The sequence below is a fragment of the Tamandua tetradactyla genome, chromosome 10, assembly GCF_023851605.1.
Source record: "Tamandua tetradactyla isolate mTamTet1 chromosome 10, mTamTet1.pri, whole genome shotgun sequence".
NCBI classification, from domain to species: Eukaryota; Metazoa; Chordata; class Mammalia; order Pilosa; family Myrmecophagidae; genus Tamandua; species Tamandua tetradactyla.
In genome coordinates this window covers 33,404,627-33,417,316 of record NC_135336.1, presented here as the reverse complement: position 1 = coordinate 33,417,316, position 12,690 = coordinate 33,404,627, and the positions used below count along the sequence as shown (strand labels likewise).

General features: G+C 34.7%; 1 protein-coding gene across 4 annotated transcripts in view; it reads right to left on the bottom strand.

The window, feature by feature from the left end:
• The window catches only part of CFAP44 (cilia and flagella associated protein 44), a 152,837-nt gene that overhangs the window by 116,287 nt on the left and 23,860 nt on the right, over positions 1 to 12,690 (bottom strand). For 3 of the 4 annotated variants that reach the window (XM_077118366.1, XM_077118363.1, XM_077118364.1), the window contains exons 5-8: positions 9,482 to 9,644; positions 5,891 to 5,993; positions 4,765 to 4,981; positions 2,912 to 3,026 (exon numbers count right to left, since the gene is read on the bottom strand). In XM_077118366.1, coding sequence (XP_076974481.1) covers positions 2,912 to 3,026; positions 4,765 to 4,981; positions 5,891 to 5,993; positions 9,482 to 9,644 — 598 coding nt within the window. The remainder of the gene's footprint in view (positions 1 to 2,911; positions 3,027 to 4,764; positions 4,982 to 5,890; positions 5,994 to 9,481; positions 9,645 to 12,690) is intronic. The other variant, XM_077118365.1, reaches the window with a different exon arrangement.

Below are 12,690 nucleotides of genomic sequence, written 5' to 3'. Positions count from 1 at the left end.
TGCAAATGTTCTAAGAAATGATGAATATGTAACTATGTGATGATATTAAGAATTACTGAGTATATACGTAGAATGGAATGATATGTTAATGTTTTTGTTTGCTGTTAATTTTTTTAAATTAATAAATAAAAAAAGGAAAAAAATAAAATAAAGGGACACATTTTTCGTATCCATACGAAGGAATCATATGGGTCAAGGACAGCCCTGACTATTATTATTCCTATTTTATACATGAGAAGACTGAAACACACAATGATTAAGCAATTTGTCCAAATTCACTTTAGGAGTCAGGATTTTACTCCAGGCTTTATGAAAGTTCAAAGTCCCCATTCTGACCCATTGCACCACACTGTCTTAGAAGGCAGATGCTAGGATAAACAAAGTTAAACAAGTTTCTTTTCTCTAGGACTCCTTGAAGCCAGAAGTTTTCACTAGGACCAAGAAGAAGTTCTAGATACAAATGAATTTGAGTAGGAAAGCCTTTTTTGCACAGATCTCCTATGCTTATTCTTGCCTGCATACTCTAAACTTCTGCATCTCCCTTTCCCTTTCACCTATAATAAGTGATAACTTTACTTCCAAGCTTGGGCTCTTCCAACTCTTGGGTTGAACTTGAAGGAAGTATATTATTAAGTCTCAATATCCAAATTGGGACTTATCACCAGTCCAGCGACTAAAGCCACCAAAGATCACCAAAGCCTATAAGGTAGTCCTTCTTGAAATGTCACCTCTATCCAGCTCTCCTTTTCCATTTCTTCTCAAAGAAGTCTAGGCCCTCATCACCTCTTCTTAGGTGACAACACTTTCCTTCCTGATCCTAGGCTTCCCTTCCTCTAATTCAGCTGCCATTTTGTGGCCAAATTTATCTATTACTGCTTTCTTTTGTAACTCCACTCATCAAACATATGATAGTTTGCTGTTAAACACCTAGTATACTAGGGTCCTATCATACCTCTTAACCTAATTTCCCACTTTTTCCCAACATGGATGCCTTATTCCAATCTGTCCTCTATATATGTGACATTTATTCCTAAATTTGAACATTTTCCTTTGTGGTTCTCCAATTTAAATTGGCTTCTTTATTCCTTACATCTACGCAAATTTTACTGAATCTTTTAAAGACATATATCATAACATAGTAATTTAAAGTTTCATTAATTTTTATCCTAGTTGAATTAACAAAGTATTCAGAATTTGAAACTGGAACAATATGCTATCATTTTATAGGTTTAGAGATACAGTTTAGCTAGCATGCAAGGCTTTTCATTTGCTTCGATACACCATGCATTCAAATTGAAAATAAATATTCGACAAGGTAGATGGGTAAGCCGATTGGTTCCTCAGAATTAGAGTGATATTTGTGTTGCTATTTGTGTATAATTGAGATGATCACAAAAAATATTGTAGAATTCAGCCTAATAAGAAGCCAGATACAATATTGTGCTGATTTCAAACTGTTGTGTATCCCAGAAAAGACATGTTTTAAAATCCTGATTCAATATTTTTGGGTGAGATCTTTTTGATTAGGTTGTTTCCATGGAGATATGATCCGCCCAATTGTGGGTGGGGCCTTTTGATTAGGTGGTTTTCATGGAAATGCGTCTTGACCCATTCAAGGTGGGTCTCTTACTGGAGTCCTTTAAGAGGGAACCACTCTGGAAAAAACTTTAGAGCTGACATAGACAGAAACCTTTGGAGATGCAAAAAGAAAATGCCCCTGGAAAAGCCATTTGGAACAAGAAGCCAAGAGAGAATGCTAGCAGAAGTCACTGTGCCTTCCAAACTGACAGAGAAGCCTGGAATGTCATCAGCTCTTTCTTGCATCAAGGTATCTTTCTCTGGATGACCTGTTTGGACATTCTTATGCCCTTACAACTGTAAACTTGTAACTTAATAAATTCCTTTATAAAAGCCATTCCATTTCTGGTATATTGCATTCCTGGCAGCATTAATAAACTAAACAAAATTTAATAGAGAACTGATGCTAATTAACTATTATTTCAGGAAATATGCCTATAATTTTTACAAGAGTAAATAAACTAACAATGTTAAACAAGAAACAGATTAAAGTTGAAGTATAGCAGATGCTACTGTAAAGTGGCTCAGTCTTTCTGAAGAATGTCTGACATTAAGAAACAAAAGCTATAAGACTGTATAAAACCTCTGACCTAGTAAGTCCTTGCTGGAGCATCATGGCAAAGGATAAAGAAGGGAAAGATAAGCAATACAAACATTTACAATTCCATGTCATAATTAAAAGTGACAACTATGTCACTATTTTAATATATGAAAACATTTGTGTACTTTATATGTCTGTGTATAATATTTAATGTAAAAAAACAGAATGTGGCAGATACATATACATGACGAAAATTTTACAGGAATATATTAGTTAAAATTATATGGTAAGCTAAAGAGGCAGAATTAAATGTTCATTGCATTTAACATTATAATGTCTTTTATGAATAATGAGAAATTATATTAGTCGGGATTCTAATTGGAAACCCCAATGAAAACTTCAATGAATTCCCGAGGAGAAGCTGGCTGGTTGAGGTAGAGCTACAAATTCTTCCAACTGCTAAAATGATCAGTTCTCCCTTTACAGCTTTCAACTGATTGGATGTGACTTCTGTCATTGTTGAAGGCAATCTCCTTAATTGGCTGTAGATGTATAGGACATAGGTGTAATTACTGACTAATTATTTAAACCCATGAAATTCTCTCACAGTAACAATCAGGCCAAGTGCTTGCTTGACCAAACAATTGGATACCATTACCTAGCCAGCTTGACTCATGAATTTACCCATCACAGTAACATTTGTAGAGGTTTTTAGAATGTATAATGGATGTTCATATATGTATGTCACCTGAAAACCTAACTTTGTTATTGTAGAATAGCAGCTGTACTCACCTTCCCATCTGGGAGCTCTATGTAACCTTCTATATCAGTAGTAGCTGTTTTGCCAAATCGACCTAATGATCCCTGCAGCTTAAGGCCAGTGAATGTTAGGGCCATTTCCCAGAATCTGCAAACAAAAAGAAACAGACTGAAAGTACCTCAAAGAAATTTTATTTATTTTTATTTTAATTTACAAATTTCATAGTCATGTATATATTATTTCATCATACATTCATACCATTAGTATTTACAAAGTATCTACTACCTTTCAGGCAAAGTTCTAGGCAATAAAAATTGAGCAATGAGTAAAATAGAAAAAAATTCCTGTCTTCGTGGATCTTATATTTAACAACTCTGCTCTCTAATACAGTAGCCACTAGCTACACGTGGCTATTTAAATTTAGATTTGAAATAATTACCATTAATGAAATTCAAAATTTATTTTTTTTAGTCAATCAGCCAATTTCAAATGCACAATAGACATGTAGTCTAGTGGCTACCATATTGAACAGTGCAAAACATCTCCATCCTGGCAGAAAATTCTATTGGACACGGTTGTTTTAGAAGATACAAAAGTTTCCCTAAATATTCTGTTTTTCTAGTTTTGTGACTTCGAGTGTTTTTCTTGATAATAATATGTTCATTTCCTCATTATAAAAATGAAATAATGAAATTACTGAAAAATCCTTAGACAGTTCCTAGGATGTAAATGAAATAAATAATTGTCAGCTATACTTACATTTTCTTATAATAGTCTAAATGAATGAAGAATCATAATTATGAAGATCATATGGAAAAAAATTCTTACCTATCCAACTGGATATAAAATAGATAATAGAAAGCATCAACAAATAATAAGAAGCCAAAAGCCTAAATGGCCAACATCCTTCTCCAAAGCTATTTTAGGTCCCCTGATCATATGCTACTGTATACTCTGTTTTTAACTCTTATAGTATTTCATACATGAAATTTAGCTGTTCGGTGTTGGTCTTTTCCAAAGGTAGAGTACATAGAAAATTTGCAGTTTACTAAATGGTGGGAAAGTATAAGAAATTGAATTTTTCTAGCCCACGGATAGCAGAGGGTCACTTGAGAATCCCTCAACGTTACATTTTAAAATATGCTTAATTATTCTGTGTTTATAATGAATGACTAAGAAGAAAGCCAGGTTTAAATTGGAATAGGAGGAATTTGGTATAGATAAAAATGTCTTTCTCATAAAGAGACATCAGGAATCAATTTATGGGTAGCTGTGGGGCAGTAGGTAGAAGGTTGTTAAATAAATGTGAGAGACAGGGTGGAACAAAGAGAAAATGACAAAATCATTCCATCCTGGAAATAGAACAAGATATGACATGGTAAGAAGAGCTGGAATTTAAAGCCAGAAGACTGAGATCCAGAAGAAGCTCTTGCCACCATTTAGTACTGAGGGCCTCTTTTCAGGAATGATACTGTTATGATTCTTGTTTTACAGATGAAGATAATCAGTTCATAGGTATCAAAGTGGTTTTTGCAGCATACAATACTGGTGTGAACAAGAAATTTATAATAGATTTGAATGAATCTGGAGACATCATGCCAAAGTTAGTCATTAAGAAACTATCCAAGTTCTTTCAGGAGTTGGAACTTACAAGAAGGCAGCTGGCTAAATTAAAAAGCCTTTCTATTATGTATGCTGTTTTCAGTGATAAAAAAAAAATCCCACATAGCTAATTAGAAAATCTGCACTATTCATTTGTTTGGAAAACCACACATTTAAAAATTATAATGTTAACAACAACAGCCAAAATGTACCCAGTTCTTAGATCCTCTTAGAAAATACACTTATGATCTCTATCGGCACCACTATAGGTGACCCAACCTACTTGATGTGGCCTGACCCCGATGTAGTAAGTTGCTCGTCATCCTCAGGATTGAAAGTAACTTTAAAAACTTCCTGGGAAAAAGCTTTGGTCCTCAGCATGGTCTGCTCTTCTTTCCAATTCCAGATGGTCAGTGTGTAATCAGGGCTGCCACCAACAGAGGCCAGCAAGGTGCCGCTGTAGTTGAAGTCCACAGAAGCATATCCTATCTCAGCCCCTTCTGGAAGGATGAATGGGAGTCTAATGAATAGGGGCAACATTTATTTCATTCTCAAAAGTGTATTATCAAAGCAACATAGTGAAAGAGAGAGTCAGACCTAGGTGATTTGTATTGTGGGAGGAGCACAAAAGGAACAATTACAAAGTTATTCATTACCTTTGGCTTTAGAATGAATTACATCATAGGAGGGGAGAGCGTAAAAAATCTTAGGGGCGTTTATGTGAGAAAAACATGTTGAGAACATATTGTATTTAACAAGGTGGGAAGGGGGAGAAAAGTATACCACACAGTGAAAATAAATCAATCTAGAATTTAAAATGTACCACTTAAATATTCCAAAACTAAAATTTGGCTACTGAAATAATTAATTAGAAAAAAATTATAAGATAATTGCAATGGTTAGTTTTTGGCTAGGCTACAGTACCCAATTATTCAATTAAACAATAATCTAGGTGTCGATGTGAAGGTATTTTGTAAATATGGTTAACAACTACAATCAGTTGATTTTAAGTAAAGTAGATGATCTTTGTTAATCTAAGTGGAAATCATCCAATCAATTAGAAGTCTTAAGAGGAAAACTGAGCTTTCTTTGAGGAAAAAGAAATTCTGCCTCAAGATTAGAATCTATTGCCCAGAGTTTGTAGCCTACTGGTCTGCTCTATAAATTTCAAACTTATCTGCCCTTCACAATCATGTAAACCAATTCCTTGAAATCTCAGTCTCTCTCTCTCTCCTCTCTCTGTCTCTCTCCCCTCATATGACACCATGTTAAATACATATAACATAATAACATAAATACTAGTTCTCTTTTCCTGGAGAGCCCTGACTAATAAAATAATCTTAAACATTACACCTTCAGAATTTTGTTAACCTTGAACATGGATATTTTAAAGATTCTACTGAACTCACCTCGAAGGATTCTGTAGGGCTTCAGAGAAGGATATTCATAGATGATAATGTTTGGAAAATATCCTTTTTCAGCTACCGCAAAGTAAGTTTTATTGGGGTGAACCTATTAAAAAATAAAATCTCACTAAAATATTAAAAGGAAGATTTTCATATAAATAGTCCTGTTAATGTCATATTTAGCATCCATTGTTTTATCATTTTGACTATTAGGATCTATTTCAATATATATTTCAAAAAAGGGCATCTGATAGATATTTAATGATGGATATGATCTAAACTGAAACTAGAAGAGTACTCATTTTAATTTTATTATCATTAAGACCCACTTATAGCTCTATAATGTTTAAGAGCTAGAACAGTGGTTCTTAATCTTTTGTACATATCAGAATCATTTGCTAAAACCCAGTTTCTGATTCAGTAGGTCTAGGTTGGGGCTGGAGCATTTGCATTTACCCATCAACAAATACCCAGGCGATGCTGATGCAGCTGGCCTGGGGACCTCAGTTCAGGAACTACTGAGTTAGACAAACTGTTCACTCTGCACATAAGTCGATCCAAATCTTTGTATAGAAAAATTCATGTTTCCAGTGCAGGTTACATCTCAAATAAAAATATTTCACCTTAGACAAACTTACTATAAATTAATACAAGCTTCCTAGAAGTGAGAAAGATACAATGCTGCCAAACTAGATAGAGAGGAAAATACAATTACTGTGGTCTGGATGAACTGTCAGCATTTCAAATGATAGCCATATAAGTTGGATAGAATCATGCTTGTTTCTATTATTTTTGTTCATTGGTAAGCCAGCGTTCAGGAGGAGTTAATAGCCAAAAATAAATCAATAAAAATCACCTGTTATAATAAAAAGCTATTTAAAACACATACTCTACTTGTGAAGAAACATATTCTAGTACTTACACTTATTGAGTGCCTACTATTGCCTGATGCTAATATCAGTTGTATATGAATTAATTCCCTTAAATTTCATATCAACCTTGTGAACCCAGACACCATTATCATGTCCATGGTATTGATGAGAAAACGGAGACAGAGAGAGACTAAGTAATTCACCCAAGGTCATAGAGTTGGTAAACCTGAGAGAGGATTCAAGCCAGGTGTTGAAGTAAAAAAGCAAATGGGACCGAGAAATAGTGGATCCCAAGGAATTAGAGGTGAATAGATTAAGTTTATGTCTATCTAGATGCCCATTTATTTCCAAAAGAATATTGTAAAAGACATGTGGTCATGGAAATCTGAATGGGGAGTCAGGAAATTTTTTTACTTTTCTAGGACACTGTTCTTGTCTTGTCAGTGAAAATTTCTGCTCTCTCAGATCAGAAGCTGCTGTGGGGTTGAGGTTTTGGATTTTTTATTATGTTTAATGGAGACCTGGAACTAGTAAGTCATTTGCTTTGCACACAACATATAGATTGACCCTATCTTTTCTGGAGGGTAATTTATATGCCCCAAAGCACATTTCTCACAGGTTTCTTATGGCTTTGAAAAAATATTTTCTCAGCACATCTGAATAACTGCTTCAGGAAAGAGGCGATGACATGGGCAATGGAAGAAAGTCCTGTCACTAGCCAGGCACCAACCACTCTGGCACATATGAAGGAAAGTCCCTGGGGACATAATACTTCTCAGAGTTGAGGTGGACAAAGATTAGGGTAGCATTCTTGACTAGACCAAACCTCTCACTATTGACTCAAACCAAATATTTTTATAACAAATAGGGACTTTAAAACTACTATTAGCTATAAAGTGATAGACAAATATGTAATAATTAGAGGCTGCTTAGTGTCTGTAGATAGTGTGTTCCTCAGGACTCATGATACCCCAAGATGCCCCTTGACTGACTTCCCTCCACAGACCACAGGATCATCACTTTGGACCTGTTAGTATTTACATGCAGCTTATTCTACAGTCAGTACTTGTGTATGTCTGTTTTTTTGCTTTTTTTGTTTAATATAGGTTGTGTTTCTTTAGATGGACTTTAAACTTGAATTCTTAGAAGTCATGAACTCTTCTTCATTTAAATCTCCCATAGTAGATTCCATGTAGTGTTGGATCCATGGTATCAGAAAACAAATTCTTGCTGAATTCATCTATTAGTCTCATACCAAACTCTCTGAGGACGAAGACTTTATCACATACAATGCTATAGAGATGTGTCAAGGAAGAAACAAACAGGAGATTATCATTCACTCGTCCACCTCATCATATCTTGTTTCCAGTCAATCTATCTCCAAGTCTTATCTATGGGTCTCAGATTTTCCACACTCCCTTCATTTCCACTGCCGTGTCTCTGATTCACTCTTCAGATCACGAATCTTCAAAAACTACTCCCTCACCTCCACTTCTACTATAAATGCCACATCTGGCTCCACCTGACCTAATCAAAAGTATTTCCCACCACTCCCTCTGGCTTGGCCCAATCATCAGAGCCACATCAGCCTTTCTGCTGAAAACCTTCTGCCTCTGCCAGGGTACTTTGAAGTGGACCCTGCCACCTTCCAGTTCTGTCTGGTCTGCTCATATCTGGCAGGAAGAACAAAAACACAGCAGGCCTCTGTTTGGATCATAATCTTCCAAGAAGTCTCTTAAGTATCTGACATGGAACTGTTTTTCATTTGAGACCTCAAATCCTGTGCATTTATCCTTCTTTTCCATCATTCATTTTCCACGGCCTAATCTGAACATAACACCAAAGACACTGAGAGGGACCCTTGGCACTCCACAGATAGGGTCCATCTGTTATCTAGAAAAGCAGATCTAGGGACTCCAACATTTAAGGAGCACAAAGTAGGGGAAAAAACAATGGTATGGATCAATAACAATGCCCATTATTATAGAGAGGTCAAGAAAGATACAAAAGGCCTTCTTTAGATTTGGCACTAAAAGTCCAATTTGGCACTTTAATAAAGGCAATTTCAGTGAGGTTAAGGGGAAAAAAACAGATAGCAGAAGCTTGGTTTTGAAAGGAAGATCAATAATCAGTGGGTAAAAAGAATGTGTTGATAGGCAGGGGCCTTTCAAGATGAGAAGAAGTTGATTTAGTATGATTCCATGCTGATGATAAAAAACCTAAGGAAAAGTAGAGGCTGAACATAGGAGAAGACAACTGAAGGAGAAAGATGGAGGTGGGAAGTGACTGGCCTCAAATCACAGGCAAGTCCTTCTGCTGAGTGTCCTAAACTATTGAATGTATACACTATATCTCACCTCTTAATGTTCAATTATATACTTAAATTTTATCTGGCATTTATCTCTAGTAAATATTTGAATTATCATTTGTATATTAATCACCTCATTATTTTTGCAGAATAACAACATAGCATTTAGTGTGAAAACACCTGCATGACTGTGGTCTTCAAAACTAACCTGTATGAGCCCCAGTTTCCTTATCTACAAAATGAGATGATAATATTATTAATGTAATACATTATAATATTGCACAGAGTAACGCTAGAGAATACAGTGTTTGTAATCATTATGTTGAAAATGCACTTAACAGCCACTGCTGGCTGGTCCACAGAATAAACAATCAAAGACGGATTTTTCTACTAAGTTACTAAAGCCTGTTATACCCCAATGACACCAATTCCTCCACCACCGCTACTGCGCAGGTAGATCTGTTCCTTGGTTTTCAAATCCAGGAGGACCAACTGGTTCCCAGCTATGTACATCAGTGTTTTGTTGTCCAAAAGTTGTAGGTTGGCTCGCTTTTTGCAGTCATAACCAAAGGAATGTCTGAGGTAAAGTTGTTAAGGAAAAGAAGTGCAATAAAGCAACCATCCTAGGAACAGTAATAATAATGAAATAAATATATTTTAAAAAGCCATACTCTTAGACAAAGATTTTGGAACTGAAGTAGTTTAATTTTATCCTGAAACTCAGAATTTTTCTAGCTATTACCAACACAATTTTGTTTTTAAATTACATGAAAATCCTCATGCTCTGATTACTTAATATTTTAATATTTCTAGGGAAGTACTGAATGTATATTTTTTCACAATAAAAATTAAGGTTAAGTCTTCTATTTTGAGTACTAAACAGAGCAAAGTCATCACCTAACATTTCATTTTCCTCTCTGTGCCAGTTTGAAAAATATTATGTACCCAAGAAAAGCCAGGTTTTAATCCTGATCCAATCTTGTGAGGGCAGCCATTTTTAATTCAATATTGTAGGATGGAAACTTTTGATTAAATTATCCCCATGGAGATATGACATGCCCAATTGTGGGTGAGTGTGATCTTTTGATTAGCTGGAGATATGACTCCACCCATTCCAGGTGGGTCTTGATTAATTTACTGGAGTCCTTTAAAAGAGGGAACATTTTGCAGAGTCAGAACAGAAACAGATGTTTGGAGATGCTTGGAGCCCAGCAGACGTCACCATATGCCTTCCCCATGAGATATTAAGCAAGTCAGAACCTGGAATCCAAGAGATGAAAGTCAGCACCAGAGAAGCAAAGAACCCCCAAGAACAAAGGCTGAAAGCAACAGACCCCAAGAGCAAGGGACTAGCAGATGCCAACCACATGCTTTCCCAGACCATCCTTCCTTGAGCCAAGGTATCTTTCTCTGGAAGTCTTAGTTAGGACATTATTTATGGCCTTAGAACTGCAAACTTGTAACTTACTAGATTTCCTTTTTAAAAGCTGTTCCATTTTGATATGTTGCATTCCAGCAGCTTTACAAACTAACACACTCTCTCCTAAATCACAATCTATTATGTGGAAGGAAGTTCATTACACTGTCACCTTTTTAAAATGCCTAAAAGAGAAGCCATTCAGTAAATGTTTGTTGACTGAACCTATTAAAAATATTATATGCGCTGAAAGATAGATGTTTAAATTCTAACATAATTTTGAGATTCTAACATACCATTTATAATATGATTATTGTAATAAATTGAAAAATATATTTTAAATTTAATTCATATAAACACATTCTAAAAAATTACTAAATAATATATAGTATATAAACACTATTAATGAATAGGTTTACAGTTTCTTTCTGAGTTTGTTAGTGTGTATATTGTGTGTAGTTAAGAGTGTGTATATATCTATCTATGCTATAGAATAAAATTCCTCTAATTCAGAATAGAGGTTTAAAAACATGAATTATAAAACATCTGTTAAATATACATTGTTACTACTTTCAAGCTCAATAGTAAAATTATAAGTGTAATAAATAAATTAAATCAATATATGAAAAAACTATCATTTGCAAAAGAGTTCTATTATAAAGTGGTGTATCTTAAGTAGTTAGATTCTTATCACACAAGAATTCATTATTTAGACATGAAAGTTGAAGGTACATTAGAGATATTTTTATGTCTTGATCCCTTACTTAAAAAACAATTCTGATTTTAGAGGATTCCATCTATTTGTCAGTAAATAAAAATTTTCAGAGAAAGAAATTTTGTGGGACTTTTAATAAGAATATGTAGAGTGTAAAAATGAAGAGAAAAATAAATTAATGCAATTGAATTGTGAAATAAATTCAAATTATTACCAACTATACCCATCTCATTACTTAATAGTTAAATTGAGAGAGCATAACTGAATGAATGAATTTAGGGTATTTGATTTCTTTAAGAAAAAAGAATTTCACACATTTAAGAAAAACATAAATACCTAAAATTAAATCCTATATGGAGCAGCAAATGAATATGTGATTCAAAGATCCAGGTGAAGCTATCAGAACTCATGGGGAATGTCTGGGAGCCTCTGTAGTCACAGTACAAATACAAAGTTGGATATTCAGCCCCTTTCTTTCAAGGGTGCGGGACATTTTGCTTACCTTCTTATTCCCTTTGTGTAAACCACCATTCTCACATTTCCTTCTTCCTTCTCTCCTTTCCCTTGTCTCAGGTGCCGATATAATGCATTAGAAGGCTAAAAACATGTCTGTAACTATGAGTAACTATGAGACTAGAAGTGGGTTGACATTTCTTCACTAGCTTAAAGAAAGCTGAAAATCAGAGATATTTTCATTTATCTAATATAATCATCTCTAATTTCTAGGAGGAAAAACTTCTCTTACATGCCACAACTCTTACTAAAGGCCTTTCCAATTGCTGAAGGAGTGAGATGATAATTTCCCAAACTCTCCCTCTCTAAATCACAACCTACTTGGGGGCAATGACTGCTTCTTGCTCACCTTTATTTCCCAAGTATAGTATCTTGAGCTTATTAGGTACTCAATAAATGTTTAATTATTCATTGATAACCTGATTATTTAACTAATGTATAACTAACTTTGATCCTTCCCTCTTAACTCCAGAGAGCAGCAGCAGTCCCTAAGTGGAGTTTTGAAAATATTAAAATGTGTTTTAGTCTACCTTCAAAAACTCCCTTCTATCTTGTCTCATCCTCTCTTTTGGTTTGCCTCTTAGAGACTTCCTATCAGGGACCCAGTGACTCTGATGTTCTTTCATGGCCGTCTAGGACTTCCACTCTCCACTCTAAAAATGTGTTTAAACACGGTTTCAACTTCTGTTTAATCCCTTTTATAATTTATGCTCTGGTTTAGGTGATATTTTTTAAATGGTACATTTTTTTTTGCTAAAGTAAATTGATTCAGAAGAGCTTAAGTTTAAAAAAGGAAAGAGACTGAATATAATTAATAAAAGATCATCTATTCTATATTTTAAAGGCTAGTAATCTAAAGGGTGTACAAAGGCTTACCTCACCAATAGAAAACAAAAGAGCAAAGACCTGGAGGTTTGAGGAAGGTATTCATGAAGTGATATGGGAGGAGAAAACCAGGAGTTAACTTTATATTCACTG